The sequence below is a fragment of the Ips typographus genome, linkage group LG6 (genome assembly GCF_016097725.1).
Source record: "Ips typographus isolate SLU linkage group LG6, UJ_Ityp_2.0, whole genome shotgun sequence".
Lineage (NCBI taxonomy): Eukaryota > Metazoa > Arthropoda > Insecta > Coleoptera > Curculionidae > Ips > Ips typographus.
In genome coordinates, this window is record NC_138427.1 from 6,025,740 (window position 1) to 6,037,653 (window position 11,914).

The following is an 11,914-nucleotide window of genomic DNA, read 5'->3' on the forward strand; positions in this document are numbered from 1 at the left end:
CAAATGTGACGTACAAATGGATCATAGCTTAGCTTGACAAATCTGTCAAATTACGTCATCGTGACGTCACATTGCTTTCTTGGCTTTATTAGTTGATGTCTTTTAATTATTTGCCTGTGACAATTTTGAAATTTCCTGTATCTTTTCTCATTGCACCTTTTCAAGCTCTGCAAGAGTGCTTATGGATATTTGTACCAACGTTTCCGTCTTTTAAAGCATTTAAAGTGGACAGAAGCCATGACCGTCTTGTCAAAGAAGAGAAGACGTCCAGATTTTTAAGTCAATTTAAGTTAGGTTAGGTTAAAAAAAATTTGGAGTTTGAAGACTGTGCCCCTGCCCCCTGCCCTATTTTTGGTTTATAAAATCGAAGGGCAGAAGCTAATTCAATGTTGTTCATAAATAAAGCCTTACAACGGCTAGTTCTAATCGAAATACCAAATCTCCAAAAAATTGTTACCCGAAATAAAGCAAAGTGTGTTGAGAAACCTAGAATTGGAGTTGGAACTGCTTTTAGACGGATTGTTCACTATCCTAAAGACAAAGAGTACACTGTTCAACCTTTAAATGTAACTAATTTGGGTGGAAGAGATCCAAAAACTGGACGTCTGGTAGTCAAGGGAATTGGAGGAGGTATTAAACACAAATACCATTGGATTGACTGGAAAAGAGTGGGGCCTAAAGAAGGACCTCCACAGGTAATTTAATTAGCTTTTGCTTCATCTTGCACTTTATTGTGGTGGTTTAGGAAGAGCGAGTACTTAGGATACTAAAAGATGGATGTAGAACTGCTTTTGTGGCCTTAGTGGCTCATGGGGACAAGTTAAAATACATTCTAGCCACTGAGAATATGAAACCTGGGAATATTATCAAAACCTCTTGTCATATTCCAAGAATTCCTGGTCTGTTATTTACTTGTAGTAACTAAAAAATCACATTGAAGTGTATTTTTACAGTGAGGGCTCAAGAAGGTGATGCATATCCTTTAGGGGCTCTGCCAATTGGAACAAAAGTAAATTGTGTGGAAAAATATCCTGGTTTAGGAGGGTTTTTCATTCATTCTGCAGGTACTTATGCAACTATTACCCGTAAGGCACCTAATAAAAGAGTGGTAATTATGATGCCCAGTAAGAAAGAATTCAGGTAAGTACTGAATTAATAAACTCAAACCGTTTAATTAATTGAATTTGTACAGTTTACCAGAAGTATGCATGTGCACTGTAGGTAGATTGAGTAATGTTACTCATGGTGACACACCAATTGGCTCTGCACAGAGAAACCGGGAGTTGGGTAATAGACCACGATCTGGGTGGTGGCAAAGAAAAACAGGCAGATTTGGAAAAAAAATACGTAAACCACCACCTGTAAGAGAGATTTCTATGAAAGGCAGCCCAGATTTCGAGGAGATCAAATTGACTACAAATGATTCATTTGTTAAAAGTCATAGAGCGTATTTTCATTTTTAAAGAAATAAATGTGTTATTGTAATGTATTTTTTTACATAAAATTACCCAATTTCCTATTCCCATCCATCTTTGTTAAGAAAATACATTTTGGCTGTGTGGAAACTGGAAAAGTGAATACTGAAATGTCAGTATCATTTCAGTGGCCCTATTCGTTTTCAAGGTCCATGGAGCGAGCAGAGCGTTTTTGACGTCACAATGACGTAATTTGACAGTTGGTTAAATTATGCTTTTGCTAAATTACGTCATCGTGATGTCAAAAACGCGCTGCTCGCTCCATAGATCTTGAAAACGAATGAGGCCAGGCCAATATGTCCTTTATCGTGCCTGGCGCCATCTGTTCATACTTTCTCTAAATAGCGTTTGTCATCTGTGCGAGTATGTCAGATTTGAAATTGACGTGACCTTGAATTTTTTTTCTTTGTAATGGCCAAAACATTCTGTTTTAAAAACATGGCATATTCTGGGATTTCTCATTTAAAATTGCATACATTCGAAAAGAAATACTTGTTGGTTGTCCGCTATTCCGACCGTGAGCTAGTCTGCATTTAATAATTTGAACTCATAAGGAACTTACCACTACTAAGTATTTAATATTTAAATGGTAAGTACTTAAACATACCTCTATCTTTCCTGTCCTTTTTTGATCAATTTCTTTATGATGTAACCTACACATAAGCATAGCAGGTCTTAAAAGTCACTCTTTAGGACACCACACAGAAACCACCTGGAACCAGTCAGACAAGCTCCACATCTGAAAATCAAGACAGTGATGATGATGAGCAGGATCAGGATGAACCTTCATTTTCCACTCAACAGGTACAGTGTATCTAAACATAAAGAAAAAGTTAGTCAATAAAGTTATTCACTAGCAGGACAATAAATTGAGTGTTGAAGATGAGCTGGTTACATTTCGAACCAAATGGCAGCAGGAAATTCAGCAACCTAAAGTAAAACCCACCTCAAAACAATCAAGACCCTCTGCTAGTCCAAATGAGGTGCCTAAATATGATAACTACTCAGAAGAGGACATTGCAAGAAATTATTTTAACAAAGGTATCATATTGGATACTAATTTCTATTATTCACTTATTGCCTCATTTGTTATTTATAACAATGGTTTCTAGATAAGTTAGCTTTGAAGAAATTCAATGGCTGCATTTATAAGAGCTAGAAGTTGTTATTGTGAATTCAAATACACTTGACCAAATTTATTTTGCCTTATGAATGTAGTCAAAGCATTATTTAATGTAATTTAATTACAATTTTATTTAAGTTTGTGTGGTATGATTATCTTATTTTGATCATTCACATGGGGAATGATTTCTGGTGCTTGAATGGTTGATCCATTTATAACCCTTTAAAAATTGCAATTAAACAATTGTACATACATTATTATACTCAAAATTTACACTAATTGCCTAATTGCAATTAACAGCTTGCATTGTTATCTCTTTTAGCACATTCAAACTGCAATGAAAAACTCATCTGTTTTCTGTTTTACACCAATTTGACTAAATTTATTATAATTTAAACAGCTTTAACTGTTTAAAACACTTGTAGAGGTCTTTAGTACTTTTTAAAAGGCTTTCATAGCATTTAGAGGTCTTTGAAACCTTCAAAATAGTCTTAGAGGTCTATGGCAGTTTAAAACAGTTACAGGAAGATTTAAAACATTTGTAGTTCCGGTATTTTTAAGAAGGTTTTCAATAGCATTTAGAGGTTTCTGGAACCTTCAAAATGGTCCTAGAGCCTTCTAGAAATTTAAAGCAGTTATGAGAAGGTTTAAGACACTTTTGACACTTTTTAAGACACTTGTAGGGGGCTCTGACACTTTTAAGAAGGTTTCCAATAGCATTCTGAGGTCTCTGACACTTTCAAACTAGTTCTAGAAGCCTCTGGCAATTTAAAACAATTCTAGGAAGGTTTAAAACAGTTGTAGAACCGTCTGGTATTTTTAAGAAAGTCTCTGGCACATTCAAAATGGTCTTAGAATTATAGAAATGCGAATAGAAGCAAGTTTAAAACACTTGTAGAACCCTCTGCCACTTTTTAAGAATATTCTCAGTAGCATTTAGAGATCTCTGACACTTTCAAAATGTTTCTACCTCTCAGTTTAAAACAATTCTTGGGAAAGGTTTAAACGACTTGTAGAACCCTCTGGTATTTTTAAGAAGGTTTTTCAATAGCATTTAGAGGCTTTTAGAACCTTCAAAATGGTCGTAGAGGCCTCTGGAAATTTTAAACAGTTCTGGTTTAAAACACTTGTAGAGAATTTTGGCACTGTTTAATATACTTGCAGAGAATTGCAATTCTAGAAAGGTTTACAACACTTGTTGAACCCTCTGGCACTTTTAAGAAGGTTCTCAGTAGCATTTAAAGGTTTCTGACACTTTTAAAATGGACCTAGAGGAGTCTGGCAATTTGAATCAAACCACTTTTTACTTTTGGAAATATTCTATAAAGTCTTGATAAGTATTTATTCCTTTTCACTATACCTGAAAGGTATTTTGGCCTTTTTTGAGCTTACTAATTTCTCATTTTTTGTATTGTGGTAATGTTATTGAGATTGGCTCTTTATTAGTTTAATGAAGCTTTTGTCTATAAAGCAATTTTAGGTATTTGAAAATAAATGCTACAGTTGAATACCTTTCTATTATTTTTAGGAGCTGACTTAGAAAAAGCTGGAAAATTATACGAAGCAATTCAGTTCTATCGAAAAGCGGTCCAACTAGTGCCGGATATAGAGTATAAGCTCGACTCTAGACCGAGACAGACAGTTAACGAAACGGACATCGAGCATTGTGAAGGCACGTTTATAAAGGTCAAATTCCAATTTTAGTTTTAATATTACAATACAGATGCTCAAGAGGGTGATGACGATGATTCGTCGGAAGACGACGAGCCAATTGAAGATGGACAGCTTTTGCCTAGAATTCAGAAAAAAGTTGCAAAGACGGGGCCGTTTTGTGTTCCAAAGTTTGAACAAACCGTAAGTTACGTTTTGGTCTTGAAATCGTTTTTATTCCCTATCACTTTACCTCAGGCTACACATATATCAGTTCTGCCTTTAGAACTTGTCTTGTATATCTTGAGATGGTTAGTTTCAACAGATTTGGATTTGAGGTCTTTGGAAATGTTTGGATCGGTATGTAGAGGCTTTTATTTGTGTTCCCGAGACTCGGAACTATGGCGCTTAACATGTTTACGGTTAGCATTTGTGACCAATTACAACTATTAAGGTGTGATCGACTATGTTTTTAGAATTTGGGGATTAAACTGCGGCCCTGATCCAGGCGTGTACGGATCGTGGCGTAATATGTTTGTTGAAAGACCCCGATTAAATTTCAATGGCTGCTATATTAGTAAAACTACTTACATCAGACATGGGGAAAACAGTTTCCAAGATCAATTTTATAGGCCTTGGCATTTGGTGACATATTACAGATATCTAAGGTGAATGCTACCATTTTATGTAACACCAAGTACAGTTATTAACTCAGATTTTCGTTAAAGATTTTTTCCTGAAGGGTTAGTACTTATGCTCACCTCTCCAGATGATCCTGCGCAGTGTGTTGCTCAGATGAAATCTAGAACACCCAGACAACCTGTTATGATCGGTTATTACCGGTTAAAAGATGATAAAGTAGGTTTTAAAACAGGTTTTTAATTAGTTGTGGTTATTTGTCTCTGTTTAGGTAACATTAGTGGTTCAAAAGCAGGAGCTTACTAAATCATTACAAACTACTTTCAAAAGGTCTAACAGGAGACGTGAAGTGGATAATTCCGAACAGACGTTTCATATGGTAAGTGTCAATTCGTTTATGGCTAGTTTCAACTTTGTTGGTAACAGATACTAACATAACGCCGATGTTACGAGTATTTGTTTTTAAAACCGAAGTGTTAGGTAAACCACTAATTAAAATTTTGACATTGTTTACTTACAAGTAACAAACTTTCTGAAACCAAATAAAGATCCACGAGTTTGAAGATATTGTACAGAATTAAGTCTTGTTTTTGCGTTTTTATAAAATACTGTGTTGTCAACAAATCGAATTTTTGATTTTAAAGGAACTGACTATACAAAATCACAAAGAACGTCGCCACGTCAAGCTGACATGGTCGTACTATTCAGTTTTTACGAGGACTAAACAGGGCCACGAGAACACATGCAATTTTGACCTTAAAACTAACCGTTTCCCGCCGTTGTGGTTTTCTAGAGTAAAAAGCTACACATCGGAATCTGACCAACCTTTAACCTAAAAAGTACAATGGTATTTTTGTAAGCTTAAATATGCAATCTAATCTATTAAAGTTAAGAGTTTTATGGTCACTCTCAACGTAATAATTTAATAGTTAATTAAAAGGGATTAGTTTCTAGTTTTTTTTTAAATTTTACTTTAGACTCCTCTATCTAATCCTGTATAATAAATAGAAAAGCGCCACCAAAACTTGATTTGGTTTGTTTCACAATCACGACTTTGTATGGTCTCAGTTATATTATATTTGACAAAAAGGGATTGTTTCTAGAAAGTTTACAGATTTGTATGACCTCTTATGTCTCAAATTTATAACTGAGGTATCCTTCATTAATTTGTGTTAACTTAACTCAATTAAGGTTTAATATGTTGGTTCTGTACATACTGCTGTTATACTGTCTATATGAGACTGTATGTGATGTTATTAAGGATAAAATATATTTTCGATGTTAATCCTCTTGTGGATATATGTTTGGCAATTAATAAATCCTGAAAATAATACTTATTTTTTTTTTTCTATACAGAGTGTCCCAATAAGCCGTGCACGCGGCTGTTTCTCGAAAACTATACATAGTATGGAACCGAATTTTTATTAGTCAATGTGGCTAAGAGAAAATGCTGGAAATAATAATGACATTGCATTTGATTTTTTCGAGATATCTAAGATGAAAGTGCAATTTTTCTAAAAACGCCCTCTATCGAAAAGACCGAAAACTAAATGGAACATTGTTTTGGGAAACTCTACAGGACAGAAAATGCTCTATAAAATGCCGCAAAAACAAAGTTTTTACGATTAGCCGTTCCCGAGATATTTCATTTCTTTCAAAGCAAACTTTGGACTACTCCCACCACTTTATTTGAAGAGATAGAAAAAAAAGTTAAATAGGAAAATTCTTCGTAGAGAATAGGGATAGAGAATTAGATTTTTACTATACCTTTCCATTTAAACTTTCAGAGTTTTTGGACATTTTTTAATTTAGTGTTTTTTTTATTTCCAGCATTTTCTCTTGGCCACATTTACTAATAAAAAAGTATTTTTCTACGAATGTTTGCAAATAAGCTACTTTGCATACGTAAAAGTGTGTGCAAAGTGGCACTTTCCCGCACACTATGCGGGAAAATGTTTTTCCCGCACACTTTTTAAAATGCTGATTATACCTTGCAACAGTGGTACTATATAGACTATTATACATAAAATCTGCTTAGAATTTTGCGTAGAACTCAAAAATGTAATAATATTCAGGGGTTTCATATAAAAAACACGACTTTTTTCACATTATTCTTCCGTACAGTTTAGGTAAATAAACCACCTTGTCTTTGTCTTTGAAAATGAGGCTTGTTTCCTTAGAAACCAAAGCTCATTGTCAAACAACGCATTTATATGCAATTTAAAGTCTACAACAGTGTTTAAGCCGGATTTATAGATTTGCGTAGCGTAACACAACGCAATCCTAGCGCATCGTAAGAAAGTTGAATCATCCAGAATATGTTGATCAATTTATAGATGCACAAGCGTAGCGTAGCACAACATAAGTACAACGCAGCGCATCGCAAGAGTTGGTAATTTTCAACTTTTACGCTACGCTTACGCTGTGCACCTCGCGTCTAGCCAATGAAAATAGGTTAAATGTCACTTGTCGCTTGTTAGTCTTTGTTTGACGCGCATGTATTCAAAGGAACTCACATCTTAAACAAATGAATCTATAAATTGCACTACGTAAGAAAATTGCGCTATGCTGTGCTACGCTGCGCTAGGATTGCGTTGTGTTACGCTACGCAAATCTATAAATCCGGCTTTATTCTTACTTATTTAAGTTAAAAAAACTATTTTAATAATGGATATCACTGAAGATGAACTTCCGGAAGATGTTCTAAAAGCCGCCAACATGGCTAGTTTGCAATTGCTGCCTCTCAAATCGCGAGAAAAATACGAGAAACAGTACGAGTTGTTTACCCAATGGTGCGAACAAAAGGGGATAAAAACCTTAAAAGGAAGAGGTACTTTTAGCGTATTTTGTTACTTTAAGCAAAGAATTCAAACCCAACACAATGTGGTCAAAGTATTCAATGCTCCAAAATGTAATAAAAATAAAAAGAGACATCGATATCGGTGAATTTTATAAGCTCACTGCATTTCTGAAAAAGCAGAATGTTGGTTTTAAACCTAAAAAGGCGAAAATTTTTACAAAAGAAGAAATATTCAGTTTTATGAACTCCACACCAGATGAAATTTACCTGTTAATTAAAGTTGCCACTATATTCGGACTTGCTGGTGCATGTCAAAGGGAAGAGCTAGCCAATTTAACCACTGCAGATATTGAAGACAAAGGAAACCTCATAATTGTTAAAATTAGGGATTCCAAAAATCATACAGCAAGAAACTTTATAATATCAGAAGAAGTTCATAACGGAACCTACCTGCAACTGTACAGAAGATACACCGGCCTACGTCCAAAAAAGTCAAACAATCGTTTTTTCCTAGTTTACAGAAAGGGTAAATGTTTTTCGCAAAGTGTTGGAGTAAACAGTTTTGGAAAAATGCCTTCTGAAATAGCTATTTTTTTGAAGTTGCCAAATCCAGAACTCTACACAGGGCACAGTTATCGTCGATCATCGGCAACGTTCCTGGCCGATTCTGGAGAAGGAATCACTGACATAAAACGCTTGGGGGGTTGGAAATCGACTACGGTAGCTGAAGAATACATTGATGAATCCACAAGTTATAAAAAAGGATTAAGTAACAAAATTCTGACCTTCAATCCTAAAGAAAGTGAAGCAGTTCCAAGTACCAGTATTTTACCTTCAGTTGCTCAATCTGCGATCAATTTAAAAAACGCGACCAACTGTACATTTAACATTAATGTTGTTAATAACAATAAATAGTTATAAGTTGTTGTTTTTAATATCAATAAAAATTAAAAACAAAATGTATAGATATTTCATTCCTAGAAAAAATATTGTTCCTAACACGTGTGCAAAGTAGTTTTCCCGCACTTGAAGCTTATCCGAACTCCGCTTCGCGTCGTTCGTCTAACTGCTTTCGGGTATGGGAAAACATAACTTTGCACACTGAATAGGAAAACTACTATTTCGTAGCCATACTATGTATAGTTTTCGAGAAACAGCCGCGTGCACGGCTTATTGGGACACCCTATACAAAACTTCACATTTACACAATTTTCATGCAATGTAGATACTTTTCTGCGATATTAACGGTTTAGAGATTGAAATCTGCTTTTGATCTCCAAGATATTTGAACCGTTCCACTCTTCTAAACATGTTTGGGAGACTTCAATCAGTGTTTAGAATAAGAAAAAATAATTTTAACGTCATAAATAAGTATATTTATTGAAAATCACAGCATACACTTTCAATAAGTTCATATTCTACTAATTTTAAGGCTTAATTAATTGTGCGAAGAGGAGCCAATTACGGAAGCATTAATTTAAAATACTATTTTCTATTTGATAAGCTGTATGCTTCGTTACTGCAGTTGCAATCTAGTAAAACCTATGAAATTGGACTATTTATATCTAAATCACAGTGCTATTTTGACCTTTACCTACTATAGGAATAAAGTAGCACATCTACGTTTAATCAAACTATTGTTGTTTACAGATATGTAACTTGAATTTCAAGTTTGTTGTTAACGACTTCAGTAAAATGTTCTTCTATCACATCTCTAAGTGTGTATAAAATAAATATATTGCACCAAATAGCGCTACTGGTATCCATTAATTAAATATACTCATTAATTACTCAAGGAATATCGTATTGAATTAAAATAGTTCACAGTAAGAAGCGTATTAAAAACTGCATTGATTTTTGGCCATCCAATGCAAATCTAAGGCTGTGGCTTGATGCATGCTCCACACAGCCGCCACCACCAAAACGTGCATTATATTATGGGAGTTCAGGATCAAATCAACCGAACCGGGAAACCACTTTTCTGGAACGTGTATTGCACCTATGCAGGCTCCCAATATTGAAACCGCATCCTGCAATTAATGTTTCATCCAAAACTATGTTATAAAGATCAATTCAAGTACCTGAAGAATAACATGTACAAAAGCTGCGGGGTCGCCGCCCCCTAATTTAGTCAATCTCAGAAACCATAAACCTATTCTATTTAAAAATGGAAGTAGAAAACACCACCGTCTTTCCCATGGAGACCAAGCCACCATAGCCTGTATTTAAGATGATTTAGTACAAAAATTAAATGGGTGAAGTGAAAAGTACCTTGTATAAACCCCAAGTTGACAGGGCACAGTAGAACGTTATTAAAAACCATCGCGGAAGTTGTGGAAGGCATTTTGTAGTAGCAAATACTAAAGGAAGCGCACCTGAAAAGGAATTTTCGTCTTTTAAAATCTGTATTTAATATTCGTGATTTCCTACTATTATTGATAATAGTAGATTACCTCATTTTCATGAAAATGTCTAGCATTAATAATAATTAATAGCAGGGGTTGTTACTGACTTATTCTTTCTTACAAATATTGAAAATTACAATACATTGCTAGCTTTAAATATGACCCATCATACCTATACTCTGGCTGGTCCATATCCCAACCATGTCAATTTGCAACAAGACATAATAAGCCATTGGTCCATAATTTAAATTCATAAACATGTGGTATAGAAAACTACCCATCCAAGGACATAAAATTCCCGCTATGTGACACCAAGCCAGGAAAGTAAGTTCCTTGGAGTGCCAAGGAAGCACTTCGGGTACAGTTAAAATGATGTAGAATATTGGAATAGCTAAAGAGGAATAGTTCGTTGCGTGCTTAAAATTCAATATTAAACTTACCATGCGTGACGATATTTACAGTTTCATTATGCCACTGAAAAAGACTTTTTACACATCCGAGTGGCGGTTGCAAAGGACGATAGCCGTCCAAAATATATGGATTGAATTGTAAGTGATCAGGCATCTCTTTAATACAAAGCAATTTTTTAGTATTGTCCTTTTTGTTTTTAGGATCATCATCTTCATGCTTCCTCGAATCAGGCTCTAATTCATGGCGTTCTTTATCCGTTCCACATACAGTATCGTTTTCTTCATCACTTGTCGCCTTAGAATCAGTAATTTTACCCCTAAACCGCGTTGAGCTTTGCGTAAGCTCGCATTCCATCATCGTCATTTTGCAAGAGACTGAAAACAGTTAAGGAGGAAGACTAAACATTTTCATCCCATCACTAAAAATCTTGACTTAATCATCAGACTGACGTGATGACCGTGTGACACCGATTCCTGACGTTACTGACCTCGTTTTAAAGGGCAGTATGGAAAAATCGGTTTCCAGGAACTCAAACGGCATGCGCCTAGCCCTTCATAATCATAATTGAAGCAGTAAGGCACTCTGGGGGACGTGTTTATTGATCTGTGTTTATTCGATTTTGCATAGAGATGAACAAACGCACGCAAACAAAGGTAATTAAATTGTCCAGCGTTTCAGGCTGTAATTAGTGACATATTGGCATAAGAACTCAAGAGCGAAAGCATTTTTGCTACTCGCTGATGTTGAATAACTCAACATACGCAGTTTATTAATATTAAATTAAATTTTCCTGAGCTGAAAAGTTACTTTACTCCTAAAAAAAATGGTAATTCTATTATTTTCTTCTTGTAAAAATAATCAAATAATACATTTTCATTGACTAAACTTTGCACATTAAAGCAGAGGTAAATTTGTCTTATAACTTGATTGTTTAAATTAAAATAATAATTAAAAAAACTATTGCATGAAGTAAGTTTAAGAAGTCACTTAGTATGATTACATTACCATTAAAAAATACTAAAATAAGAAAAAAATTAAAAACTAAATAATCATTGCATAACCTACCTTCATGCAATGCAGCGCTTGCCATATAAATTCTAAGTAATATCAGACACACAAACAAAATGCTTTATACACTTCCGCCGATATAATTGCCGCTCTCATCTGCTATTAATAAAATTACGTAAGTCGAACATATGACTTATTAAAAATGCGCTTTGCAACACTGCTACATGTTGGCCGGATTTGCATTGAAATCTAGCATTCAATGATGCAAAAGGTGGTTTTTATGTAATTAGCAATTGTTTGCTGTAGTTCAAATGCACTGATGTCATGTATAAAAATGTATAGCTACACTAAAATGGTGCTGATGGTATTTGATACTCAGACACATTTTGCCAAGTTTATGAAA

General features: G+C 34.7%; 3 protein-coding genes across 5 annotated transcripts; 2 read left to right on the forward strand and 1 right to left on the reverse strand.

Moving 5' to 3' along the window:
- Positions 1–277: 277 nt before the first annotated feature.
- On the forward strand, positions 278–1,485 carry mRpL2 (mitochondrial ribosomal protein L2). The gene is made up of 4 exons (XM_081981536.1): positions 278–695; positions 746–899; positions 954–1,140; positions 1,193–1,485. Exons 1-4 carry the CDS (start codon positions 387–389, stop codon positions 1,461–1,463), a joined length of 921 nt encoding a protein of 306 aa, XP_081837662.1. The 5' UTR covers positions 278–386; the 3' UTR covers positions 1,464–1,485.
- Positions 1,486–1,865: 380 nt separating this feature from the next.
- On the forward strand, positions 1,866–6,218 carry LOC145730358 (F-box only protein 9). 2 transcript variants are annotated; one of them, XM_081981534.1, is made up of 10 exons: positions 1,866–2,064; positions 2,169–2,279; positions 2,333–2,516; positions 4,127–4,270; positions 4,322–4,452; positions 4,507–4,670; positions 4,725–4,916; positions 4,977–5,106; positions 5,159–5,266; positions 5,532–6,218. In XM_081981534.1, the coding sequence occupies exons 1-10, from the start codon at positions 2,062–2,064 to the stop codon at positions 5,721–5,723; spliced, it is 1,359 nt and encodes a 452-aa protein (XP_081837660.1). In that variant the 5' UTR covers positions 1,866–2,061; the 3' UTR covers positions 5,724–6,218. The 2 variants fall into 2 exon arrangements, with proteins under 2 accessions (XP_081837660.1, XP_081837661.1); XM_081981535.1 differs by having other exon boundaries at positions 1,867–2,064; positions 2,336–2,516.
- Positions 6,219–9,470: 3,252 nt separating this feature from the next.
- Positions 9,471–11,788, reverse strand: LOC145731129 (progestin and adipoQ receptor family member 4). 2 transcript variants are annotated; one of them, XM_081982750.1, is made up of 7 exons: positions 11,569–11,788; positions 10,991–11,182; positions 10,533–10,877; positions 10,265–10,483; positions 9,959–10,062; positions 9,769–9,906; positions 9,471–9,717 (listed from the first exon to the last, which is right to left on the reverse strand). In XM_081982750.1, exons 3-7 carry the CDS (start codon positions 10,864–10,866, stop codon positions 9,526–9,528), a joined length of 987 nt encoding a protein of 328 aa, XP_081838876.1. In that variant the 5' UTR covers positions 10,867–10,877; positions 10,991–11,182; positions 11,569–11,788; the 3' UTR covers positions 9,471–9,525. The 2 variants fall into 2 exon arrangements, with proteins under 2 accessions (XP_081838876.1, XP_081838875.1); XM_081982749.1 differs by lacking the exon at positions 10,991–11,182.
- Between the last annotated feature and the right edge of the window lie 126 nt (positions 11,789–11,914).

Bases quoted from the DNA above. Each gene is read 5' to 3' on its own strand.
- mRpL2 (XM_081981536.1), top strand. From the start codon at position 387: ATGTTGTTCATAAATAAAGCCTTACAACGGCTAGTTCTAATCGAAATA. The intron at 900-953 runs GTCTGTTATTTA...GTATTTTTACAG, and splicing joins TCATATTCCAAGAATTCCTG to TGAGGGCTCAAGAAGGTGAT. The intron at 1,141-1,192 runs GTAAGTACTGAA...GAATTTGTACAG, and splicing joins CCCAGTAAGAAAGAATTCAG to TTTACCAGAAGTATGCATGT.
- LOC145730358 (XM_081981534.1), top strand. The intron at 2,280-2,332 runs GTACAGTGTATC...GTTATTCACTAG, and splicing joins CTTCATTTTCCACTCAACAG to CAGGACAATAAATTGAGTGT. The intron at 2,517-4,126 runs GTATCATATTGG...TATTATTTTTAG, and splicing joins AAGAAATTATTTTAACAAAG to GAGCTGACTTAGAAAAAGCT.
- LOC145731129 (XM_081982749.1), bottom strand. From the start codon at position 11,593: ATGGCAAGCGCTGCATTGCATGAAG. The intron at 9,907-9,958 runs GTACTTTTCACT...TCTTAAATACAG, and splicing joins CAACTTGGGGTTTATACAAG to GCTATGGTGGCTTGGTCTCC. The intron at 9,718-9,768 runs GTACTTGAATTG...CATTAATTGCAG, and splicing joins TTGTACATGTTATTCTTCAG to GATGCGGTTTCAATATTGGG.